We start from the raw sequence: 27,772 nt of genomic DNA on the forward strand, positions 1-27,772 counted from the left end.
AGATCCTTAAGTTCATCCCAAACTCTGTCGCTCTCATATAGATGGCTGCCAAGCACTGCTCATTCCATCTTCTGGAATTTTGTATCCAGTCCCTCATCTCTTCATTTCTCTTAACACGAGTTTGGGACCCCAACTGACCCTCTGACTTGATCTGATGTGATGATCTAAACTTTCCCAGCCTCAGCCCCTCCTCACTCCAACCCACCACAAACCCTGCTGCCAGCACAGGTGCCCTGCGGCACTCCCCAGCTCAGCAAGCTCCGGCTGCTTTGTATCTGCAGAGGCTTAGTGTCCAGTGCACTGAAGGTGCTCAGTAAACATTGGTAGAGGGGGGAAATGAGGAAAATGACTGGCTGAGATGCTAGATTTCACTGATCACTGTTGTCAGGAGGAAATTTCCTTGAGTTTTAAACAAAAGGTATTTTACACAAAGCTTTAAATAGCCAACTTCTAAATATTTACACAAATATTTAGAAACAGGCTCAATAAACATTTAAAATTTTTTAGTCAGTACATGTGTATGAATAAATATATTTTAACAATATTTATTTGACAAATAGTTGCACAAAAATTCTGGCTGCATGCATCCCCCTTAGTGCTCAGACTTTCTGAAGTCTGAGCACTTCTTTCTGAAGAATAAACTGTAGGAAGGGAGGAAGGGAGGAAGGGAGGGAGGGAGGGAGGGAGGGAGGAAGGAGAGAGAGAGAGAAAGGTAAGAAAGAGAGAGAAATATAAACAACACACTGTTCTGTGGAAAATGCTTGGATTTAAAAAGCATCTAGAAAGAAAATCAAAGCGTAATACTTCACATCTGTTAAACTAACAATCATAAGTCACATTTAAAAAGTCAATGGCATCCTGGGAGGAAGTGGTTCACTTCACATTAGACATTCATGGTGGTGCTGTACACTGGCTCATGCTTTCTGTTAAACAATCTGGTCCTGCATAATAAGAACTATAAAACTTCTTACACCTGTGGGTCCAATGATTCAACTGGAAGGACATACCTTAAAAAATAATTTAAAGAAAAACAAAATGTCTATACTATTTAGATTAGTGACAACCAAGGCACATTGCAAAATACCCAAAGAGGAAAAAGACCAACCTAACCACGTATCATTATGTACATCAACACTTAAAATGACAACCATATGGTCTCTCTATACTTAAGAACAATGGCTCTGAAATGAAACATTTCTTGGTTTGAATCTTGACACTGCCCCTTCTATGCTTTCAAGAAATGTTTCTCTTCTAATAATGGACTTAGACCAGCCAGGACACACAAGCAGTTCCTTACTCTTGAGGAGACGTGTGTATTCTTGTTTGAGTAGAAAAGAGAGATGATTAGAGAGCAGTCTCTTGCGTCACACAGCCTGAGTTCACATCTTAGCACGGTCACTTGCTGCCCATATGACCTTGGGCAACAAGGTCACTTGCTGACTAAACCACTCAGCATTCCAGCTGCAACTCATGTGCCTAATATGGCTAATATTAGACCAACACATATCTAATAATATTGCCTACCCCATAATGTTCTTAGGAGGTTGAAATGAGATGATGCCTGTGGAGTGCTTAGTGTACTGCCTGACACGTAGTAAGCTCTCAGTAAGTGTTAGCAATCTGTATTCTTCCATTAATATTGATTGATCAACCACCATGGTCCAAGCATTGCATCGCATGTATTCACTACATTTACTCCCTACAAGAACCTTACAGGGTGAGTGTTGTTATACAGAAAGGTTAAATAAATGAGCTCAGAGAGGGATCTCTGTGTATAGGAAATGAAAAGAGAAATGGTTGGTAGGTCCCAACTACAGTACATAAAATGAAATTATATCCATAATTACAGCTTAGTAATCACCAGGTCCACTTTGTTTAAAGTTAGTCAAGTTTCTCTGTATTTTTAAGTAGAAGCAAGTAACTGAATTGGGGACCCAGTCCCATCACTTTCATTGAGCCATGCCCTGCTTTCTTCCAACCAGAGACCAGGCCATGTATTAAATGTCACTTGAGTGCTGGCTTCTGACCAGCAGGTGCTTACCTGGAGGAGATAAAGGAGTCCTGGAACAAACAAGGTGAGTGGGTACAGAGACTGGTATGTTGCTAAGGCAAGAAAAATAGCACTGAGGAAGGTACTACCTGTAAAGAGAAAGAAATGTGTGGCACAATCCAGTCTCATCAACTAGGAGTAGAGCCAAAGGGTCCCCCAAACATGATTAACTTGCCATAACTTTTCAAATAATTGCCTGCCAAATATCTCCTGATACACACGGTGCTATGGAAACTCACACAGAGAGCCTCTTGGCTTGAATTCCGATGAAAAGAAAATAAGGAAGTCAAAACCATTTACCTTCAGTAACCTGAGATACCGTAGGAATATTTTTGTCACATTTTCAGACCCAGGAAGACTTCACAAAACTTCAGCACAAAGGTGAATAAAGGAATCAAGTCTATTAACATCCATGTCCTATTTAAGTTACCAATTGATTAAGCCTACAGCCCATCATTATTTTTATTTTTATTTCTTATTTCAAGAGTACATTTATTAAAGCTGGGGACAGTGAAGCAAAGGAAGGGCTTAGGAGAGAAGCAACAGGGGAGAGCCTAGGTGGGGTGATTTGGCTCCCTACAAATGTCACAGGAAAGATGTGAGTCATGTGGGCTTGTATGGACTCACTGAGAAGTAAAAGTCTTTGTGACAGGAAGTGGGCCAACTCGAGGTTAGAGTTTAAGAGAAAGAGAGCAAAGCAAAAGAACATGCCCAAGAAAAGGAGGGGTGCAGGTATATTCTGAGGAAAGCACATCCCCATCACTATTTTTTTTTATTTTACTGTTTTATTTTTAGATAGAGGGTGAGAAGGAAGAAAGAGATGAAGCGAAACATCAATATGTGTGAGAAATATCAGTTGGTTGCCTCTCGCATGCACCTAACTGGGAACCTGGCACGTGCCCCTGACCGGGAATCCAACTGGCAACCTTTCAGTCTACAGGTCAGTGCTCAATCCACTGAGCCACACCAGCCAGGGCCCCAACACTATTTTTATAATACCCTTCCTTGCATGCTATCTTCAGGACATGTGTTTATTAATTTTTCAAATTTCATTAATTTTATTAATAATGTTCTCATTCCTTACATAAAATGGGCCACTATGGAAACATTAAACATGATGTTATAAAAAATTTGCAATGATATGGAAAATGCTTACAATTCTTTTAAATGAAGGTTATAAAGGAGATATATATGATGATTTCTTTAAAAATATGCATAAACAATTTTATTACCCAATGTCACCCCAATAAATTCAATAAAAAATAAAATTAAAAAAATACATGTATAAACATATTTTTAGAAACGCCTAGGCCACAAAGTTCACAGTGGTTATCTCTGTGTTATAGAATTATGGATGGTTTTTCATATTTTTGCTTTTCTATATTTCCTGCACTTTCTATAATGAACATGCTTTTTGTCATAAGAAAAAAACTGACTTCTTTCTTCAAAAACAAACAAACAAATAGCTATTCCCTTTCAGATGGTATAAGACAACACAGTACACTAAAGCCAAGGCTACAGAAGCCTAGTTTATAATAGAAGTTTAAAAGGAGCCTAGAAATCAGTAGAGTGTAATTGTCCAAGGCTAGTGTCCTATAATGACAATGTTTCATAAAATGACAGTATCCACAGTCACTCTTATTAGCAGTTGGGGTCAACTGTTCACTGGAGCTAACAGACATCCTCTTAACGGTGCTTCCTAAAAGGAGAAACTAGTTACCCCACTCAGTCTGAGCAGTTCCGCCCTTTCCTGACCCTGCTCCAGGGACAGACAGAAGGATTTTTTTGCCCGACAAAGTACTATATCTTCTTGAAACATCTAAGAGCCATCTGGAAGGGTGAGGGTTATAAATGTGACTACTTCATGGGAAAAGGGGTGGAAAGTAAAGAACTCTGAGTGTGGCATCCCTTAAACCAAAGAAACTCACCATCTAGGAACAACCCCTGGTGGAAATGAAATGGAAGGCAGGCAGAGAAAGGAGGAAGCTGGAAGCAGAAGACAAGGGACAGAATTCTAAGGGGTGGGCTGTCTTGCCAGGTTAATTAGTGCCGGACGTGGTATCCTGTACCCAGGGTACTTGTAAAGAGAATGAGCAAGGACAGGTTCACGCCCAGCAAAGCTGTGCCACCAGCAGAAGCCCCCAGAGATCCGTTCAGCCACAGACACCTAGAACTAGATCCAGGTCAAGTCTGAGATAGGAAGATGGCAGTGGTGGCACTCTAGAGCCCAACAGCTAGGACAGGGTCAGGACCCCTTGACTTGGCCAACAATCTGAATGACAGATTGTAGGAAACTGGCTAAGAGCAGGAAGAAAACTGGAAAAAATACTTTTCAATTAAACATGTTTTCTACAGAGATTGGGCGAGAAGAGGCCCATGCGTCTGTTACCACCAGAGGGAGGCTAATGTTCCAGCTGCATCCATTCTCACAAACATGGTGAAAACAAACACATGACTTTCACCTCCCTCTCTCCAAGATAACACCAGAGCGAAACAAACACGGCCACCTCCTGTCCTAATTGCCTGCAATCAGTAATTACTTGTCTCGAGCAGCTATGTGTTGTAAGGCCCAGGAGAAAAGAAAGGGCTCATAGCCTAAAAGAAAACGGACAGGCGAGTTTTAGAATACATATTCTCAAGATCAGGAAGCAGCAGCCTTCCTTCCTTGGAAGAAATAATTAGGAAAGAAAAATCTGTTCCTTCTGCTATTCTCTCTGCCAGTAAGTGACATCAGCAACTGCCAGACACCCCGGCTACTCCCCACCCCTCCAGGCCCACACTCCTTCCACCAGCCACCATGCCTGTGGATCCCCCTCTGGAACACCCACCACTGCAGCTCTTGCTCTCACTGTCTCTTGCCAGTTGTCAGCAGCCTCTTCTCCTGCTCAAAGGTCTCCCAACCCCCTCGCATCTAGTCCATCCTCCATAGAAGCACAGAAGGATTCTTTTAAAACACAGTTTAAATTGTGACAAGCCCTCTATAAAGACTTCTGATAGTTCCACTTCATCTACTGGGTTAAGTGCAAACACTAACAACAAACAAGACCAAAACCCTTCACCCTCTGAGTTTATTTCTCCAGTTTCACCCCTCACCACTCTCCTACACATACCCCTTCGTCCAGCTACGCTGGGCCACACCTCGATTTCTAAAAAATCATGCCCTTTCTTCTGTGTCGATTCTCAGGCTATTCCTTCTACTTAAGGTGTCCTTCTCTGCCCTTGTTCTGGTAGAGACCTATCCTCCAGAGGCCAGTTGAAATGTCACGTCCTCCATGAGGCCTAAGCAGAGATGGTAATTATGGTGATTATAGCTAACATTTATTCATCACTTGCTTGGTGCCAGGCACCTTCCTCTACATCCAGAACAGTGCCTGACTCTAACCAAAAAAAAAAATAGTAACAGTAGCCCTGAGTAAACATGACAAGAACCTTGTGAAAGCTCTATTTTTCTACTCATTTTATTCTACCCATTTTACAGGTAAAGAAACCAAGGTACAGAAACAGAAAGGTTAAGTCACATATCACTTTAAGTAATGGAATCACTCAGCTAATTTCAGGGCCCTTCCTCTTGGTTCATTCAATATTCTCATTCAATACTGACACAATTTTATAATAATTTGCTAATGTTTACTCCCCCCCCATTTGTCTGTGAGCTTCACAAGGGCAAAAAAACCTCTTTTAACTTTGAGTCTCCAGCACCTAGCACAATGCCTGGCCCGTGTGTTGAATAAATGAATGAATACGATCTAATGATACAAATGATATCCTTTTTAAAATGCAACCATATTAAATAAAACCAATGTTCTTTTTTAGAAATGAGATAAAATTGACATACAACATTATATTAGTTTCAGATATACAACATGTTTAATATTTGTAGTTGCTAAATGATCACTACAATAAGTCTAGCTGAAACCAATGTCCTTGAAGAAGGAAAACTCATGGGGAATGAAACATGGGCAAAACATAAAATAAACCTGACTCCTGATAAACCAGACTGCAGAATGGCAGTTGAAAACTTGCTTTGGCCGGGGACAGGGCACAGAGAACACTCTTGGTGGTGCAGATTACTGGATGGCTGAGACCTGCAGTTTGGGGATAGAAATGTGGTACTGCAACAGTCAGGAGCCTGGTGTGTAGGGCGCTGGGCAGATGTGGATGGGGCAGATGAACAGTCTGAGCAACAGTGAGCCCTGGCTGGTGTGGCTCAGGGGATTCCGTACTGGCCGGAGAACCAAAAGGTTACCAGTTCGATTCCCAGTCAGGGCATATGACCCGGTTACGGGCCAGGTCCCCAGTTGGGGGCCTCCAAGAGGCAACCAATTGATGTATGTCTCACACATCAGTGTTTCTCTCTCTCCATTACCATCTCTCTAAAAATAAACAAATACAGTCTTTTTTAAAAGGTGAGGGGAAGTATGCAGGCACACAAGAGACTCGCAGGGTTGCTGTTTTGCAAGAAGCTAGAAGGAGCGAGGAAAATGGGTTACGAAGGCAGAAGAAGGGTAATATGTGCTTGAAGTAAAAGATGATTTCAACCATTTTAGACAAACTGTGCAACGAGCAAACATTTCTGAGGTGCCAGCTCTATGCCAAGCCTGTGCTGAGTGCCAGAGGCTGGTGACTCAGACAGGCTCTATCTTCAGGGAGCTCCCAGTAAACAAGGACAAATACAGCAGGCAAGAATGAAGGAAGCATATACCTGGCCCATCAGGAAAAGCTGACACCTGAGTTTAGAACAGTGAGTAGGTGAAGCCAGCAGTCCAAGAGAACAGCATTTGCACAGGGCAAGAGAGCGTGGCGTGCTCAGGCTGGGAGGGTGGGGAGTGTAATCAGCTCAACAGGGCAAAAACAGGGTGAGAACTGGGAGGAGTAACTGGAATGGGGGCAGAGGGGGCCCTTGTGGATGTTGATAACATTCTGTTTCGTAATATGAGTGTTGGTTATATGTCATTTTGTGAACTTTCATTTAAGTGTACACTAATGATTTGTATTTTTCTGTATACTTTCCTGTATATGAGGGTATTTTTTCTTACATGTTTAAACTTCAGTCACCTTCAAAGTACTCTGCATTTGATACAATACACTTAGTAAGACTTTTTCCCCACAGCTCAAAACAGTTTTTTAACTCGTCGATTTCAATGCCTTTTAGTGCTTTTACTGTTTTTTTTTTTGTTTCACCTTTCCACATTCACAAAATGCTTCCCTTTGAGGATATTTTTTTCATCAGGGAAAGAAAAAAGGCTCTTGGGGAGAGATCCGGTGAACAGAGAGGGTGGGGCATGGGGTTCATGCCATTTTGGGTCAAAAACTGAACACTCGGAAAAAATAAAAACAACAACAAAAAACAAAAACGAAAATTTAAAAAAACTCTGAACACTCAGCAGGTGTGAGCAGGTACACTTGTGAATCGCCCACCATGAAATTGGCATTGAAAAGAGTCTTCAAGAAAAAGATTTCACTGAAGCCAAAGACAGACTCTCACAACCCCACCAGCTGGTACACTGGACACTGCCAGAACACCCACCCAGCAGGAGGAACCTGTACTACAAGGGGCCCACCCTCCAGAAATAATTCCAGGTTTTAGGGGGCCCCTCCTTGTGTATGCTATATTTCAATAAAAAGTTAATATCTAAAAAATCTCATTTCCTCACATCTTTCAGAATAGCTATCACCAATAAACCAACAACAAGCACTGACAAGGATGTGGAGAAAGGGGAGCCCTCCTGCACTGTTGGTGGGAATGCAGACTGGTGCAGCCACTACAGAAAGCAGTATGGAGTTACCTCAAAAACTTAAAAGCGGAACTGCCTTATGATCCACTTTGGGGAATATATCTGAAGAAACCTGGAACACTAATTTAAAAGAATATATGGACCCTTATGTTCATTGCAGCATTATCTACAATAGTAAAGATTTGGAAGCAGCCCATGTGTCCATCAGTGAGTGAGTGGATAAAAAGCTGTGGTACATTTACATGATGGAATACTACTCAGCCATAAAAAAGAAGGAAATTTTGCCCTAGCTGGTGCGGCTCAGTGGATTGAGAATCGACCAGCCTGCAAACCAAAGGGTTGCCAGTTCAATTTCCAGTCAGGGCACATGCCTGGGTTGTGGGTCACGTCCCCAGCTGGGGGTGCAGGAGAGGCACTCACACACTGATGTCTCTCTTCCTCTTTTCTCCCTCCCTTCCCCTCTCTCTAAAAATAAAATAAATAAATTTTTTTTAAAAAATAAGGAAATTTTACCTTTTGTGACAGTATGGATGGACCCGAAGAGCATTATGCTAAGGGAAATAAGCCAGTCAGAGAAAGACAAGTATCATATGATTTCACTTACATGTGGAATCTAATGAACAAATAAACTAATAAGGAAAACAGAGACAGGCTCACAGAGAGAGAGCAGGCTGACAGTTGTGGGGGTGGGATGGATCGGTGGAGGGTGAGTAGAGGGACTGAGCAAAAAAGAAAGAAGAGAAAGAAATCATGGACACAAATAACAATGCAGTGACTGCGGGAGTGGAGGAGGGTATAGGGGGGTTAAATGGTGACAGATGGAGGCTTGATTTGGGGTGGAGAACATACAATATAGTATACAGATGATGTATTGTAGAATTGTGTCCCTGAAACCTGTATAATTTTGTTAATCAGTGTCAGAAAAAATAAAAATAAAAATTGCAGTCGGCAAGTAGATAGGGGTCAGATCATGGAGAGCTTAGCTTGCACAATCATCTAAAAACATCTACCTACAGGCTAAGACAGCACATCTGAAATAATGCCTGAAATGGCAACCTCATCTGGGAAAGAGCTAGGGCATCCTACCTATCTACCAGGAGTGACCATGCCAAGGGGATTGTGAGATTTACCCAAAAAACAAAAACAAAAAACAAACATAATCAACTGTTTACTTGTTAGTACAGCCTAGATACCTAGACACTAAATTTTCTGTACAAGCCCTGGTCTTTGACCTTATCATAGGAATATAAACTAAATCAGTCAAATGTGTATGTACACTGGCCAGAGTACCAGGGAGTTTCATTATCCACCTAATCTAGATTTGAATATATTTCCTAACTCCCTGTTTGTGTCAGGGCAGGGGCCAAAACAAGCCTCAGCAAGACCTGGGGTAATGCTCTGCTTCCAGAGACTGCACCTTGAAGTGATCTGGGCCAAGGTGGGTGGCATAGCTGCAGGAGAGCACAGGAATGTAGGTGAGGTGGAGTTCTGGGGGCTGGCTCAGTGTCTAGACTTCAAGTGGAATGAGCAGAGACTGCGTTCTGTACCAGGATGGGCAGTGGGACAGACTGGAATGTGGTCAAGAGGGCTAAGGTCCCATAGGACATTCAGAAGAGGAAGTTGCACATGGGCCTGAGCACAAGCGAGACTGCTGGAAAGGAGGAGGTGATGATGGGGCTTGGCCCAACGCATGCCATTCCTTGCCAAGTGTGCTCTTTTAACAGGGCAAGCTCTCTCAGAGTTGTCCATTCATATCAGTGATGATGATAATTTATCCAGCACATACTCTGTTCCAGCCGAGACTGTAAGCACTTTAATTTAGTCCTTCCAATAACTCCATGAAGTGGGTACTATTACTATCCCCATTTTACAGAAAAAGATACTGAAGAACAGAGAGATTATATGCTCAGGTCACAACTCTAGTGAATAATATGAATAGGGTTTGAACACAGACAGTCTCGTTTCAGACCCCATATTCTTAAACTGCATCATTATGCTACCTTCTCCTTTTTTAAAAAAAAGATTTTACTTATTTATTTTTAGAAAGAGGGGAAGGGGGAGAAAGAGAGGGACAGAAACATGGATTGGTTGCCTCCTGTGCATGTTCCAACCAGAGACAAAATGCGCAATATGTGCTCTGACCAAGAATAGAACTGGTGACCTTTCGCTTTGTGGAATGGTGTCCAACCAACTGACCCACACTGGCCAGCACTGCATTCTTCTTGATCTCAATCTTGCTGTACCATAAAACTCCCAATAAGCAGAGCAACTATATGCTGAGCAGGTTCTGCCAAGGAAGCATGTTCGGCATTTTACAGTGCTCGCTTACTCCTCCACTAATCCAGGAAGCAGATAGTATCTCTGTGATCAACCTGAAGTTCTTCAGGCTGTGCGAGCTGCCTGAGGCAAAAGAGCTGGTGACTAGAAAGAGCAGGTTTTGAAGCAGGTTAAGGTGACAAACTCTACCCCAGCCTGCTTGGTCCTGGGGTCCTTGGCTTCTCTATGACTCTCTTCATGGGAAGGGCCTTACCCTAGAGCAGTGATTTTCAACCAGAGTGCTACAAGAATTTTTAAAACGTGCAATACCTACTTTGTAAAGGGCACTGACCTCTTTTTCCTTAGACTATCAAATAAAAAATATGACAACAGCCAATACAACTACAGCTGTCAGGTATGAATGTCCTATCTTGAACCATATATATATAGGTCATATAACAGAGTTGCACCTTATTAGTCATGTTGCATAATTAGGTTGCATCTGACTGGTTAATTCTTGGTACCAGAAATCCTCATATACAAAAACAGGCACCTGATTTTTTAAAAAGTCACTTTGGAAGCCCTGACCAGTGTGGCTTAGTTGGTTTGGTGTCTTCCCACAAGGGGAAAGGTCACCAGTTTGATTCCTGATCAAGGCACATGCCTGGGTTGAGGGTTCCGGGTTCCGGCCTGGGTCAGGGTGCCCAGGAGAGGCAACAGATAAATGTTTATCTCTCCCTTTGATTCTTCTCTCCCCGTCTCTCTCTCTAAAATAAATAAATAAAATCTTAAGAATAAAATAAAAAGTCACTTTTAAAAAAGGGGTAGGTAATTACTATTAATATTTTAAAATCAATTAAAATTACACCTATTTTTGACCAAAAATATGTATTTTTTCTTGGTGAGCCACAGAATTTTAGTAATTAGTTTATGTGTGCCAGGAGATGAGAAAGGTTGAAACTCTCTGCCCTAGAGGCACTGTAGAAGGAGATAATGGATGGGATCATCAGGCCTCAGGATCAGCACTCCGCCATTGTGCTTCCAGGCTGGGCTCCATGAAGAAAACCTCTCATTTTAACCTCTTCCCAGTGCTCCCCAGGAGGCTCAGGGACACTATCAATTCTGAGGGATCTTTTTAAAAGGAAGATACTAGCCCTGGCCCATTAGCTCAGTTGATTGGAGCATCATCAATATGCCAAGGTTTTGGGTTGATCCCTGGTAGGCACATGCAAGAGACAACCAATGAATGCAGAAATAACTGGAACAACAAATCGATGTCTCTCTCTCCTTCTCTCTCTCCTTCTCTCTCTCTTCCCCTTCTTCTCTCTTCCTGTCTGAGATCAGTAAATAAGAAAAACAAATAAATAAAAAGGAAGATATCATTTCATTTTTAAAGATTTTATTTACTGATTTTTAGAGATAGTGTAAGAGACAGAGAAAGAGAGGGAGAGAAATATTGATGTGAAGAAGAAACATTAGTCAGTTGCCTCTAATACATGCCCTGACAATACATGCCCTAATACATGCTCCTGTGGGTTCAGGAAACTGAACCCACAGCCCAGGCAAGTGCCCCAACCAGGAATCGAACCAATGACCTTTCACTTTGCAGAACCATGCCCAAACAACTGATCCATACTCATCAGGGCAAGGAGGATATTATTAAAAGTAACAACCAGACTTCCAGCCAAGATGGAGGCGTGGGTACACACACTGAGCCTCCTTGCACAACCAAAATTAAACACAACAAAAATTTAGAAACAAAAAAACAACCAGAACTGATAGAAAACTGAACTGTACGGAAGTCCAAAAACCATTCATCCAGACAGGTAAGAGGAGCGGGGGACAGCAGTGGTTGGCAGACCCCGGCATGGGAAGGCAATGAGCAGATCCTGTGACGCGTGCAAGGCAACTGGCCAACCATGGTCACACATTCACGCACAGATAAACCAGGCGAAAACAGGCAGTGAGAAAGACCTCGTAACTCAGGACCCCAGCAAAGGTAAATAAAGCCTAAAAGCACCAATTGAAAACACTTGCGAGGGTTGAGGTGCTAGGAGAGACTCCCAGCCTCAAAGGAGAGTTTGTTGGAGAGACCCACAGGGTCCTAGAACATATATAAGCCCACCCACCCGGGAACCAGCACCAGAAGGGCCCAATTTGCTTGTGGGAAATGGCAGAAGGGACTGAAATCCAACAGAGAGTGGAGCAAGTGCACTGTCCCCTCTCTGACCCCGCCCCCACATATAGCATCTAACCCAGCAACTGGGTTGCCCCGCCCTGGTGAACACCTAAGGCTCTGCCCCTCACTATATAACAAGCATGACCAGACCCCCCCAAAATGGCTCAAACAGAAGAAGAGATCAAAGCCCCAGAGCCAATACTTTCAAGCAACCAAGAGATAGCCAGCCTATCAGATGCACAGTTCAAAGCACTGGTGATCAGGATGCTCACAAAATTGGTTGAATTTGGTCACAAATTAGATGAAAAAATGAAGGCTACACTAAGTGAAATGAAGGAAAATGCACAGAAAACCAACAGTTATGGGAAGAAAACTGGGACTCAAATCAATAGAATGGACCAGAAGGAAGAAAAAATGACCAAACAGAAAAGAATGAAGAAATAAGAATTCAAAAAAAGGAAGAGAGGCTTAGAAACCTCCAGGACATCTTTAAATGTTCCAACATACAAATTATAGGGATACCAGAAGGGGAAGAGGAACAGCCACGAGTGGAAAACTTATTTGAACAAATAATAAAGGAGAACTTCCCCAGTCTGGCAAAGGAAATAGACTTCCAGGAAATCCAGAAAGCTCAGAAAGTCCCAAAGAAGGTGGACCCAAGGAAGAACACACCAAGGCAAATCATAATTACATTACTCAAGATTAAAATGAAGGAGAGAATTCTAGAAGCAGCAAGAGATAAGGGAAAATAGACAAGAGAAAGAGAAAATATTTTCTCTATTTCCAGCAAGAGAAAATAGACAGTCACTTACAAAGGAGTGCCCATCAGACTGTCAGCAGATTTCTCAAAAGAGACCTTACAGGCAAGAAGGGGCTGGAAAGAAGTATTCCAAGTCATGAAATCCAAAGACCTACAACCAAGATTGCTCTATCCAGCAAAGCTTTCATTTAGAATGGAAGGGCAGATAAAGTGCTTCTCAGATAAGGTCAAGTTCAAGGGGTTCATCATCACCAAACCCTTATTTTTTTAATATTTTATTCATTTTTATTTTTAGAGGGAAAGAGAAGGAAAGAGGGAGAGAAATATCAATGTATGGTTGCCTTTCATGTGTCCCCCACTGGGAACTGGCCTGCAACCCAGGCATGTGCCCTGACTGGGAATCGAACCTCGATCGTCTGGTTCGCAGGCCCGTGCTCAATCCACTGAGCTACACCAGCCAGGCTCACCAAACCCTTATTATATGAAATGTTAAAGGGACTTATATAAGAAAAAGAAGATAAAAAACATGAACAGTAAAAAGACAGCAAACTCACACTTAATTAACAACCACACCTAAAACAAAAGCAAACTAAGCAAACAACTAGAACAGGAACAGAACCACAGAAATGGAGATCGCAAGGAGGGTTAGCAACAGGGGAGTGGGAGGAGGAGAGAAGAGGAAAAGGTACAGAGAATAAGTAGCATAGATGGTAGGTAGAAAATAGACAGGGGGAGGGAAAGAGTAGTGTGGGAAATGTAGAAGCTAAAGAACTTATGACACATGGACATGAACTAAAGGGGAGGGAATATAAGTGGGAGGGGTGTGCAGGGTGGAGGGGAATGAAGGGGGGAAATGGAACAACTGTAATGGCATAATCAATAAAATATTTTTTTTTAAAAAGTAACTACCAGCACCACCATTTACTGAGCACTGAGCACACGCCCCCACACCATGCTAAGTGTTTCGTGTGCATTTACATTCTCATTCATTCTTTACATTCAATCCCCATGTTATAGATAAGGAAATGGAGGCCCAAAGACTTAAGTGACTGGCTCAAAGTGATGCAGCCAGGAAATGGCAGAGCTGGGATTAGCTACCTGATCTGTCTGACATCAGAGCAGCCTGAGCTCTTAATCTTGCTGGACTACCTCCGACACTACTGATTCTTCCTTTTCCTTGGGAAGCAAGTGCTGTCACAGAGGCCTCTTTTAGTGCAATAAGAAAGCTGGAAGGGTCCTTAGTGGCAAACCTCAGATTTCTAGTCTGGAACACTTCACTGTTGACAAATACCAACAGTGAACAGAAGCAGTTACCTATCAACATCTGTCTGTTTTCCTTTTTAAAGCCTGATGAAGACTACTTCACAGGGACAGAGCATTTTCATTAGATCACCGAGAGGCAGAGTAACCTAGACCAGAGCCCCAACCTTTGAGATGAAACCCAAGCTGCTCCACTAAACCAGCATCAACCCTGCCCCGCAGACCTGTGTCTCCCAGCCAACACCCCAACAAGGACATCACAATACAACGGTCTGAGCCTTGTCCCAGCCTGTGTCTTTCAGTGTGTCCCAGTCAACCCTGGGCTGCCACAAAAGAAGCCGAAAGACAGAAGGTAGAAGGAGTAAAGACAGCAAAAAAGGCCACTCTGTTCGGGGGGCACCTGCTATATGGGGAGAGAGTTGGGAAGTGTACTACCACTGTCCCTGTCTTCTTATCAGTCAAGTTAATGTGTTTTTACTCCTGTGCTCATAGAAGAAACTTTGGGGAAAAAAAGATATGAAAAAGAAATAAAAGCCACATACGAAGTAACTTTACAGAAACAAGTTATCTTTTGAAATCTATATTCTATTTTTGTTGCACTTTAACACAGTTGAGATATTTTATTAAAATATACAATTTTGTATTCTGCTTTAAAAATAAACATATTCTCACATAATCTACAACTATTTTTAAACATCATGTGCATGGGCACACTATATATGTTTAATTTTTAAAATTTATTTATTTTAGAGAAAGGGGGAGGGAGGGAGAAAGAGAAGGAGAGAAACATCAATGTGCAGTTGCCTCTTGCCCCCAACCAGGGACCTGGCCTGCAACCCAGGCATGTGCCCTGACTGGGCGTCGAACCCTGTGGTTCACAGACCAGTGCTCAAACCACCAGCCAGGGCTATATTTTTCTTAACTATACGAACAAAGCATGTTTACTTAGCCATTCCTCTCTCTATTCTAAAGAATTTTCCAATTTTTCCAGTCATCATAAATAATCCTGCATTTAATAACTTCACATCATAAAAGTCTGTTTGTATTTCTGCATTCCTTTAGAACAGAATCTTCAAAAGTTTAATAAATGAAAAGTACATTTTAAGACTATTGCCAAATTGCTTCCCAAGAGGACTAAACAAATTCACTACATGCTGCCTTGTGGGAGAATGCCTATTTGATAGCACCTTTGCCAGCTCTGAAAATTACCTTCTAAAATCTTTGTCAAGTTGACTACAGCCAAGAGTGCTTTATCCAGCAAAACTTTCATTTAGAATGGAAGGACAGATAAAGTGCTTCTCAGATAAGGGCAAGATCAAGGAGTTCACCATCACCAAGCCCTTATTATATGAAATGCTAAAGGGACTTATATAAGAAAAAGAAGATGAAAAATATTAACAGTGAAAGGACAGCAAACTCACAGTTATTAACAACCACACCTAAAACAAAAGCAGCTAGATCAGGAGTGGAACCATAGAAATGAACACATGGAGGGTTAGCAACAGGGGAGTTGGAGGAGGAGAAGGGGGGAGAAGGCACAGAAAATAGCATAGATGGTAGGTAGAAAATAGATGGGGGAAGGACAAGAATAGTGGGGGAAATATAGAATCTAAAGAACTTGAGACACGTGGTTATAAACTAAGGGGGGGAGAATGGTGGGGGAGGGAGTGTGTGGGTGGAGGGGAATGAAGGGGGGAATAGAACAACTGTAATGGTATAATCAATAAAATATATTTTTAAAAAATAATAAAAATAAAATCTTTGTCAAGTTGAAAGGGGAGAAAAAAGCCACTTCTTTGTTATTTCAATTTGCTTTTCTTTATTAATTATCTATGGAGTTGAATATTTTATCACATTTTTCAGTCATTCATATTCCTTTTGTGAATTCTCCCAACTGTTTTCTCCTTTAAATAGTGAGTTATTCCTTTATTAATGTTAAGTATGTGGTACAAGTGTAAAATGTAAAAATACAACTTGCAGATTTTATAAGTTAACTAACCTCCTGTATATACTGTTAGTAGGGATTACTACCAATATACGCAAAGAGTTAGAGTAATTCAGAGGCCTAACTAAAACAGAATTCTCCAAATATTTTAACAGATTAGAAATGTTATTTGTGGTGGTCTCTACAGCTGCCAACAATGGGAAATGACAAATGTCCAGCAAAAGGGAAGGCCTGGGACCCCATGACAAAAATACTTGAGGAACAGAGTGGAAGTAGGGGAGGGTGATAAAAGACCTGTACTTATCATTTTATACACTTCAATATCTTTTATCCTTTCTTAAAACTGTTTATGCAATTACAGTTGTTCCCACTTTTTCTCCCCTTCCCTGCCTCCACCCAGCGTCCCCCTTTCCCTAAGACAATAGCCGTGTCGTTGTCCATGTCCATAGTTATGCTTAAACGTTCTTTGGTTCACCCCACCACCATCTTTCATCCAGTCTTCCCACTCCCCTCCGGCCACTGTCAGTCTGTTCTATGTATTTATGTTGCTGTTTCTAATTTTGTTTGTTAATTTATCATGTTCATTAGATCCCACATATAAGCGAGATCATGTGGTACTTGTCTTTCACTGACTTGAACATCTTTTATTCTTACCAAGTACTTGAACTACTCCTAACATTTTTAAAAATTTAATTTAGATTGAAAGTAACTGACAAATATGTAACCAATGTCACATATGATTCATATGAAATAAATGCTTAAAAGTAAAACAAAATTGTGTGTATAAAATTGCAAAAATGTCTATAAATTCATCAGACAGTGATATGGAGTGACACAATAAAAACTTTTTTGTGTTTTGTGGGACCAAAAACAATACGCCTGCAAAAAGACACATATAACATTTATAGATGGTTCCCCCACAACAAAACCTTTTCCATTGACTTAAAAGGTCATAGGCAAGATGGTTTTTAAATGGCATAATTTCCCTTTTTGTGAGACATCTATTAAATGCAACTTCAGAGGGCATGTCTTTAGCTTTTCTATCTTTGTGCTTGCTATTTTAAAGGTGACATTTTCAAAGTCCAGAGCTCAGTCCCTTCTGCCAGGCTACAGCATATAGTCCTTATTTTAATGGGCACCAGAAACCTTGACGAATCAGACTGAGTCTGGTGCTCTGAAAACCGGGACTGACGCTCTGAGTATTCAAACAGTAAAGAGTCTTCACTATTTCAGAGTTGTTTCTGACAAAAAGACCACAATCTTCAGAACAAGATAATTCAGGTTATACAATATCCAGTCATTTTAAGTAATGATAAGTTAAATGATAAGTTAAAACCAGGTGGCCAACAGAGAGACTATCCACAACCACAACCATCCCAAGAGAGATGATGTCTTGTGAAGACCTAAGTCATTCCCATATGCTACCCTAGAAAAGATAAGTAAAAGCTTCTATATACAACTTTTTATTCTTATTTCCTGAGTGTGCAAACTGTTTAGCAACAATGTGTGAAAATAAGGACTCTCATACATTTCTTATGGAAGTGCAAATTGGTAAAACTCTTGAAGGCAATTTCAGTAATCCTACAGAAGGTACATACCCAGTGACACAATTTCTAGGACTTTACTGTAAGAAAATAGCTGAGCTCTGGCTGCATAGCTCAGTTGGGGGGAGCGTCGTCCCATACACCAAAAGGGTGCAGGTTCTATTCCCAGTCAGGGCACATTCTTGGGTTGCAGGATCAATCCCCAGTGATGACATGTACACAAGGCAACAGATCAATGTTTCTCTCTCTCTCTCTCTCTCCCCATCCTTCCCTCCCCTCGAAAATTCAACATATCCTCAGGTGAGGATTAAAAAAAATAAAGAAAATAAATGAACATGGATGTGAAAATTACTGTACATTAATTAGAAATTAATGTATAGTGGCCCTGGCTGGTGTAGCTCAGTGGATTGAGCACAGGCCTGTGAACCAGAGGATCGAGGTTCGATTCCCAGTCAGGGCACATGCCTGGGTTGCTGGTCAGTTCCCTGCAGGCCAACTCCCAGCAGGGGACGCATGACAAGCAACCATACATTGATGTTTCTCTTCCTCTCTCCTTCCCCTCTAAAGATAAATAAATAAAATCTTTAAAAAAAAGAAATTAATGTATAGTAATTATAGTAATGTACAGTAATGTATAGTATTATTTAAATAACTAAAAACTGGAACATGAACTAAAAATTTAATTAGTAGAAGTTGGTTAAAAGAATTTCTACGCATTCTTCCAAATAATGGAATAGTGTGTAGCCATTAAAAGTGACAGACTAGGTGTCTATTGACACATGTGGTAGACTGCATTGTTGGCCCCTATTCTCCACCCCTCCCTAGGTCCAGGCCCTTTGCCATGTAACTCTGAAGCGCCCTTCCCTGTGGGCAGGATGGATGTCTCCACCCCTGGGCTCAGATGTGTGTTATGTTTTGATCAATGGGATATTAGCACATGTGATATAACGAGAAACTTAGAAAGTGCATGCCTGACTGGGCTCGCTCACAGTTGTGCCTCTGCCGTCACTATGACAAGAACACACCTAAATTAATCCTTTGGTCCAGGAGGATGACAGACATATGGAGAAGAGTTCAGTCTAGATTAGCCCCTGATGCATAAATGAGCCCTGATGAAACCAACAAACTGCCTAGCCATGTCCAACCTAGATTAGCTGACCTGAACTGACTTACAGATGTATAAGCCAATGTTTTTGATGTTTTAAGCCACTGAGTTTGAAGTGTTTTTTTTTAAAGATTTTATTTATTTATTTATCTTTAGAGGGGAAGGAGAGGGAGAGAAACATCAATGTATGGTTGCTTTTCATGCATCCCCTGCTGGGAGTTGGCCTGCAGGGAACTGGCTTGCAACCCAGGCATGTGCCCTGACTGGGAATCGAACCGTGATCCTCTGGTTCGCAGGCCCGCGCTCAATCCACTGAGCTACACCAGCCAGGGCTGAAGTGGTTTGTTAAATAACATTTTTGTGGTGATAGTTAATAGACACATTATTTTAAAAGTCTGAAAAAATGGGGGGGATAGAATCTGGAGATGAACACCCCAAAGCTAGTAGACTTCTAGTTAAAAATGGTATATTGATCATGTGTATCGTCTTTCTTTCCAAAAACCTTGCCAAAATGGCAATAAAGGAATAAACTAGTCTTAAACCACAAAGAACAGGAGAGGAGATCATAGCAATGGAAATTTCATACAATAGTAAAAACATAAGGCAGATAGGAGAGGGATAAATGACTGAGCAACAGCTCAGGGGCTGGCAGGGAGGAATACCAGTAGAAATTAGGCCAACTCGCCCCACAGAACTTCTGAGAAATTCAGCACCTTGAAGGTACCAGATACTATGGAAGGTGGAGGTAAGGTAAAGAGATGAAAATCAAGCTAAAAGTTTGTATACAGACCAGGCAGAACCGCGGGTCTCATGTCGACTATGTGCAGCCAGGCAACTGCCCCTACATATTTCATTCTTCTAACTTTCTACTCCATCCCCAGACAGTACAGTACTGGAGAATGTTAACTAAAGAGGCACAGGTCTAGGGTATACTGAGCACAGAAATGTGCTGAGGGGACGTGTGGACTGAAGAGTAATGAGATTACACAAAGTCTATACATTGCAATCAGCCACCACCTCCTTTGTTGTTGAGCTCACAACCTCAGCAGTTGGTCACATGAAGCCCTGACCCTATAGCAACTCCAACTCTGTTATCCGCAGGCAGGAAACTGGAGAGCTCCTCTCTGGAACACTACATAGTTTCAGAGAAAAAGAAAACCTGTAAATAATGACATTTAGGGATACCTCCAACAAAAAGGCCAGCCCAATGCCCCGTGTCCCTACAGTGAGAATGGTCCATTAACAAGTCCTGCCCATGCAGAGTCTCCAATCAACATGTTAGTTCCTCATTCTTAAACATAAACAGACAACCAAGGACCACTATAGATAAGAGAAAACTCTACCACATGAAAAACAGAGCCCAAAAGAAACAGAAACAGGAAAACAAAGTGGTGGGGGGATGACCAGGAAGGCAAAAAGACCATGTTTGGAACTGATGAGAACTGGGGGGGAGGAGTCAGAGAGGTAAGGAGGAATATTGTGGTGATAAAAATAATAATAGACTGCTTCAAAAAGAAAATAAAACAAATGGAGAGCAAGAAAAAACTTAAAAATATAATAGAAAAAGAACAAATTCCATAAAAGAGTTGGAAGATAAAAAACAAAGACGTAACCCAGAAAAAGTTGGAGGAAGTAAAAAAGATGGAACTATTAATAGGAAATAAAATATGCAAATTAAATTAATCAAAAAAGTCCAATACCTAATAGACATTCCGAAGAAGGAGACAAGAGAAAACAAAGAATTTTAAAAACAGTATAGAAAAACCTTCTAGAACTAAAGGATACGAATTTCTATATTGATAGGATCTATCGAGAGCCCAGTATAATGAATGAAGACCTCTGTCAAGACATAGCATCATGAAATTTCAAAACACTAAGGATAAAGCAAAGTCCCTAAGTCTTTCAGAAAAAAAAATGGGCTACTTCATATAATGGCATCAAACTGATCAATAACAACCAGGAGGCTAGGAGACAGCATAGCAATGCCTCCAAAATTCTAAAGGAAAACTTTTTCCAATCTAGAATGCTATACTCTGCCTCAACTATTATTTGGTCCTGACTTAGAACAAAGACATTTTTCAGACATAAAAGAACTCAAAACATATATTTAACACACCTTTTCTTTTTAAAATTATTTTATTGTTGTTTAATTACAGTTGTCTGCGTTTACTCCCCAAACATACCTTTTCTTAGAGAACTGCTAGAGGAACTATCTCAGCAAAACAAATGGGAAAAATCAATGAAGAAGAGAAGAAATCCAGGAAAAAGGGATACAGTGGAGGAGAGTGATAAAAGTAAGTTACACTATGATGGCTTTGCACGAGGCCCAGATAACGACCAGGACAGATTGGAGCAGGATAGAAGGTGCACGAAAAAGGTCTCCGGACACATGGACAAACCTAAAGGGCGGTAGGATCCAGGGTGGGAGGTGGGGGGTGGGTGGGACAGGGTGGGGGAATAGGGGGGGCGGGCAGAAATGGAGACAACTGTACTTGAACAACAACAAAAAAATGAGGAGACTTCTGGCTAAGATGGAGGCATAGGTAGACACACTGTGCGTCCTTGCACAACCAAAAGAAGGACAACAACAAACTTCAAAACAAAAAACAATGAGAACTGCCAGAATATCAAACTATACTGAAGTCTGACAACCAAGGAGTTAAAGAAGAAACATTCATTCAGGCTGGTAGGAGGGGTGGAGTCAGGCAGCTGGGCTGAGAGGACTTGCAGGAAGGCTGTGGCTGGTGGACCAGGCGGGGCGGGGGGGGGGGGGCAGCTGGTGGACAGGGCGGTCCCACATTAGCGTGCAGATAAACTGGGAGAAACAACTAGGGAGTGAAACAGACTGTGCAACCCAGGGCTCCAGTGTGGTGAAATAAAGCCTCAAAGCCTCTGACTGAAAAAATCTGTGAGGGTTGAGGTAGTAGGAGAAACTCCCAGCCTCACAGGAAAGTGTACTGGAGAGAACCACAGGGTCCTAGAACATATACAAACCCCCGTCCCCCAGCGCCCGGGAATCAGCACCAGAAGGACCCAATTTGTTTGTGTGTAGCAGGGGAGGTGACTGAAAACCGGCAGAGAGCAGAGTAAGCACCATTGTTCCCTCTTGGAACCCTTCCCCACATACAGCATCACAACTCAGCAAAGTGGGTTGCCCCACCCTGGTGAACACCTAAGGCTCTGCCCCTTATCATGTAACAGGCACGCCGAGACAAACAAAATTGCCCAAATGAAAGAACAGATCAAAGCTCCAGAAAAAATACAACTAAGCAACAAAGACGTAGCCAACCTATCAGATGCCAGTTCAAAACATTGATAATCAGGGCCCTGGCTGGTGTAGCTCAGTGGATTGAGTGTGGGCCTGAGAACCAGAAGATCACGGTTCGATTCCCAGTCAGGGCACATGCCTGGGTTGCAGGCCAGTTCCCAGCAGGGTCCAGTTCCCAGCAGGGGATGCACCAAAAGCAACCATACATTGATATTTCTCTCCTTCTCTCCTTCCCTTCCCTTCTAAAGATAAATAAATAAAATTAAAAATTAAAATAAATAAAGGAACTTATCTAAGAAAAAGAAGATCAAAAATATGAACAGTAAAATGACAACAAACTCACAGCTATTAACCACCAAACCTAAAAAAAAAAAAAACTAAGCAAACAACTAGAATAGGAACAGAATCACAGAAATGGAGATCCCATGGAGGATTATCAGTGGGGGTATGGGATAAGAAGAGAGGGGGAAAGGGTATAGAGAATAAGTAGCATAAATGGTAGATAGAAAATAGATAAGAGGAGATTAAGAATATATAGAAAATGTAGAAGCCAAAGAACTTATATGTACAACCCATGGACTTGAACTAAAGGCAGGGAATGTGGGTGGGAGGGGATGTGCTGGGTGGAGGGGAATAAAGGAGGGAATGGGACAATTGTAATAGCATAATCGATGAAATATATTGAAAAAAAATGGTCTCCAGGAAAATAATAGAACCAATAGACTATTTGATGTTTTTAGGTATTTTTAAAAAATAAGGCTCTGGTTAGAGTGTCATCCTGATACGACAAGGATGCAGGTTCGATTCCTGGTCAGGACACATACAAGTCAACCAATGAGTGAACAGACAGGCGGAACAATGAGTCAATGTCTCTCTCTCTTTCTTTCTCCCTCTTCCTCTTTCCCTCAAATCAATAAATAAAAAATATAATATAGTTAGCCATTTGACAGATCTAACAAAGAAACTGGGGGAAAAAGTGATTGGTACAAAAAGACTAAGCAAAAACAACAAGCAAGCAAAAAAGAAAAAAAAGAAAGAATTACTGACCTGAGGAAAACTAATACAAGAGAAAAAAATAATCTTAGTTACTATTTTGCCTAGCAGTAAATAATACTACAGTGTCATAAAATATAGGTACCAACTACTGATTTAATCAAAAGAGTGACAAATTCCTTGAAGAAAATGAGGTAAAGGTAAAGTGGAGATACCGGTATAAAAGCTAAATCTTTATTTCCCATGAGAATGGAATAATGTCGAAAATTTATATTTCATTAAATAGCAATATGAAATCTTATTTAGAAATATGAAAGTAGCCCTGGTCAGGTAGCTCAGTTGATTAGAGCATTGTCCTAATATGCCAAGGTTGCAGGTTCAATCCCCAGTCAGGCTACATACAAGAATTAACTAATGAGTGCATAAATTAAGTGGAACAACAAACTGATATTTTTCTTTCTAAAATTAATAAATAAAAAATTTTAAAATATGGAAGTAAATACTAGCAAAACAAAAGTTAGAAGTAGATGATTTGAAGAAGTTGAACTACGGGTGAGAAGACAGAGGTGGAGGACTGCTATCTCACTATACACCATTAAAACACACTTTGAAAAAATAATGTTAACAGTAACTTTCTGAATAGTAGAATTTCAAGATATTTTAACTATTTTTTTTCTCTTGGCTTATCTAAATTTTCTATAATAATCTAGTATTGTGTGATTTTTTTTGGTAGTTCTTTTTCAAACTGAATTTATTAGGGTGACATTTGTTAATAAAACCATACAGGTTTCAAGTGTCAAACACTGTAACACATTACTGCATATTGCATTGTACACTCACCACCCAGTCAAGTCTCTTTCTCCCACCACTTATCCCCCTTTTGCCCTCTCCCGCCTCCCCCACCCTCTTTTTTTCCTGGCAACCACCATACTGTTGTCTATGTCTGTTTAGGTTTTTTTTTTTTTTTTTTTTTTACTTAATCCCTTCTACTTTTTTACTCAGTCGCTCAACTTCCTCTGTTTATGTATCTATGAGTCTGTTTCTATTTCGTTTGTTAGTGTGTCTTTTTTAAAGATTTCATTTATTTATTTTTAGAGAGAGGGGAAGGGAGGGAGAAAAAGAGGGAGAGAAATGTCAATGTGTGGTTGCCTTTCACGCACTCCCAACTGGGGACCTGGCCTGCAACACAGGCATGTGCCCCAACTGGGAATCGAACTGGTGATCCTTTGGCTAACAGGCCAGCACTCAATCCACTGAGCCACACCAGCCAGGGCTGTTTGTTACTTTCTTTTGTTCTTTAGATTCTACAGTGAAATCATATGGTATTTGTGTTTCTGTGACTGGCTTATTTCACTTGGCATAATACTCTCTAGGTCCATCCATGCTGTCACAGAAGGTGAGATCTCCTTCTTTCCTTATGACAGAGTAATCCACTGTGTACACCACAGATTTTTTTATCTGTTCACACTTTAGTAATTTTTAAAAAAGGTTTTTAAGTGTGGCAGTGTATTTTTTAAAAATCCACAGCATAAGTGTTACAAAACACTACACAAATCAGGGCTTTGTATTTTTGGTGGGGGTGGGGAGGGTGGTCTTACCTTTTATTGTGGTCAAAATGAAGAAAGCAATGAGGGTGTTGTTGATGGCACAAGTAGACTTGGCAACACAAGATAAGACCGTGTAGGGATTTAACAGATAGCTGGGGAAAAGCACATATATTTAGTATTAGTAATCCTGATCAACAGACCAGAAAATCTTGGCCACTAGAGCTAGAAAGTTAAAAAGATTTGCTAAAAGCATACTCAAGGGAAGGCATTATCTTAGAAACGAGTTCTCCTAAGTAAAAGAGAATGGAGTGGGATTGAGGCCAGTAGGTAAAAGGCACTGAACATGCACTCTCTATTCAGTACTATGGGGTCTATTGAAAACCCTCTTATTTAATCATTACAAGATCCTGCAAACTAGCAATAGCATTATTCCCGTTTTGCAGATGAGGAAGCTGGAACTCGGTGCTTACTTAATTCACATGCCCAAGATTTCCCCAACTGATAAATACATTCAAAATTAGGTCTTTCCAGTTTGAAAGCATATGGTCTTTCTACTACTTCAGACTTAAAATGAAAAAAATTTTACCCATTTCCCCACAACCATATATTTTAGGAATAGTTATACCCAGAAAAACACTTTTTATTCAGCCAGGTTCCTAAACTGTGCCACAGGCTAACAACCCCATTCGAGAGCAGCTTAGACTGAGCCCTCTTGGTAGTCAAGCAGTATCTGCCCAGCCAGACCCCAGGGCCAGAATAAGTTATCTGCTGACTTCAACAAGCTAGTTGCCATAGAGCTTCGCAGGATATTTTGAACTTCCACTGGGAAGAAATTAAGCTGAAACATGGAGTCTTTTCCTGAGACGAAAAGGAATGACTGAGAAAATGAATTTGAAATGTAAGTGGAGAAACCTTACATACTCATACTGGATTATTATTTTTATTTCTTTCTACCTGGCTTCCACAAAAGATGAGAGGCAGCTCAAATAAGAACAGATAATAAAAACAACAGTAAAATAAAAATAAAAGTAAAGAATCAAGACCAGGGAAGACATAAATGAAAAAGAAAGCAAAGGCCAGGGAGAGAAGACCCACTGGGCCCTCTACGGCACTGTAATAATCAGCTTCAAATCTGGCTCTGTGTTTCCTGGCAGACAAAGTGAAAAGAGAGACCAGTTACATAATTCTGATTATCAGATAGGAAGAAACATAACAGTGTCTCAGGGAGATTATAATTATTATTTAAAAATAAAGACCTTAAATCCAATACCTCCCAGGGCTGTAAGATTAGCAGTTCTAAACACAAAGGCCTAGAAATTGTTGGTGGGTTTTTTTTTCTCAGCAATTACAGATAGGTTTATTACACAACCTTTAAAGAAATGGCTGCTGCTATTATAAGACTACCCTCAGGAGACATATTAGTCCATAAGGGAGTCATAATGTTGTTAAACCTCTGGTTCTATTAAGTAGCTCCCACCAATATTTCTGAAATACAGAGATGAGAACCGACACCTCAAAACCGGTAGCGGGGATGCATTTCTAAGTAGAAGGTGATGTTCAAGAAGCAGCTACCTAGCCAACTGCCTTGAACACTGAACAGGAGATTCAAACACAAGGCAGAGGGCTGAATAACCTGTCCTCATAAGGCCCCTTCTAATTCTGAAGTTCTAAGGTCATGTTTTTGCATAAGGAAACTTGTCCATCTTGTTTACTATATAGTCCTAAAACTAGTATATTATTAATATTCGATATTATTATTATTAGTTGACTATTATATCTTAAGAACATGAACAGGAATAACCTGAAAGAATTAACCCTACTGGCTGCACTGAGCCCTCCCACGAATTCTTTTGCAGAGCCTCAGTAAGTTTCACTCTGCCCTTTTGGTTATCCATCTGGGCACATGGCATGGGTCCCTCTGGAACTCTACCTGTTTTCTGAACTGCAAATCTGGGACTATATTATACATAAAGGAGAGAAGCTACTCAAAACAACCACCACATAAAGATCAGAATTTACTCAACCTATATACCACAACTGAAGAACTCCTTCTTTCTTTTTTAAAGAAACAAACAGTGGTTATAAGTAGGCTGGAGCCCAGATCAGCATCGAGTGAAAAAGCATTTGTGAAGGGCTGATTGTGCACGTCCCTGTGTGAGGCTTTGTCCCAACAGAGACAGAATGGCTCTGTCTCTTTTGTTGGCCAGAACCCCAGTTGTGCAACAGAACTACAGCAAACACTTGATGACTAAGACTGCAAACCTCCAAAAATACAACAAACAACATGAGAAAGCCTCATCAGATTTTCCTCGCACTTGTTGGCACTGAGCCATGTTCTGTCAGGGAATACTTACAACAGGGCCACTTTCAGAGGGATGTAATGCATTTCCATAGGCGTTCGGATGAGTTCGGCCACATCTGGGGCATACTGGTCTAGTTCAAGGAGGAGTTTCTGCTTTTTAAACTGGGAGGAGGGGGGAGACAAAGCACATGAAACAAATTACTTCCCATTGCTTTCAGGATGAAGATGAAAGTCTTTCCATGACCCGCATGGCCCTCCCTCTCCAGGCTCATCACACACTCACTCCCCCTACTTCTCACTTTCTGGGTTCAAACACCATGAACCTGACATGCCCCTTCTTGCTCCCAAGCCTGTACATTTAACCTGGAACAACCTCTTCTTCTTTCCCTAGTGAACTCCCTCTCACACAGCCTTTAGATCTCAGTAGAATAATCACTTCCTCAGGAAGACACACTCACTCCCCCACCCTGACCAGGTAAAATCTCCCCCTTACACACATTTTTTACAGCACTGTTCAGTTGTAACTTTTTTGTTATCCAAACAACTTTTTTATTCTTTTAAGTTAAAATAGGTTCACAGCATGTATTATTCTTTACATATTTTTTACGTATCTTAGGTATTTAATAATGCAAAATTTCTCAAGTTAAAAAAAGAGCTTCAAGAGCCATCTTTTTGGTTTTTTAAGAATTGTTTTAAAGATTTCATTTATTTTTAGACAGGGGAAGGGAGGGAGAAAGAGAGGGAGAGAAACATAAATGTGTGGTTGCTTCTCGCATGCCCCCTACTGGGGACTTGGCCCAAAACCCAGGCCTGTGACCCAACTAGGAA

The 27,772-nt window shown here is 41.1% G+C and overlaps 1 protein-coding gene across 2 annotated transcripts in view; it reads right to left on the reverse strand.

Moving 5' to 3' along the window:
• Positions 1–27,772, reverse strand: part of PIGU (phosphatidylinositol glycan anchor biosynthesis class U) — a 94,323-nt gene that overhangs the window by 41,082 nt on the left and 25,469 nt on the right. For both annotated transcript variants that reach the window (XM_037043901.1, XM_037043902.1), the window contains 3 exons: positions 26,997–27,106; positions 24,694–24,794; positions 2,042–2,139 (listed from right to left, as the gene is read on the reverse strand). In XM_037043901.1, the coding sequence (XP_036899796.1) occupies positions 2,042–2,139; positions 24,694–24,794; positions 26,997–27,106 (309 nt within the window). The remainder of the gene's footprint in view (positions 1–2,041; positions 2,140–24,693; positions 24,795–26,996; positions 27,107–27,772) is intronic.

Source organism: Sturnira hondurensis, unplaced genomic scaffold, assembly GCF_014824575.4.
Source record: "Sturnira hondurensis isolate 20B ecotype Veracruz unplaced genomic scaffold, ASM1482457v3 Scaffold0004136, whole genome shotgun sequence".
Taxonomy (NCBI): Eukaryota; Metazoa; Chordata; class Mammalia; order Chiroptera; family Phyllostomidae; genus Sturnira; species Sturnira hondurensis.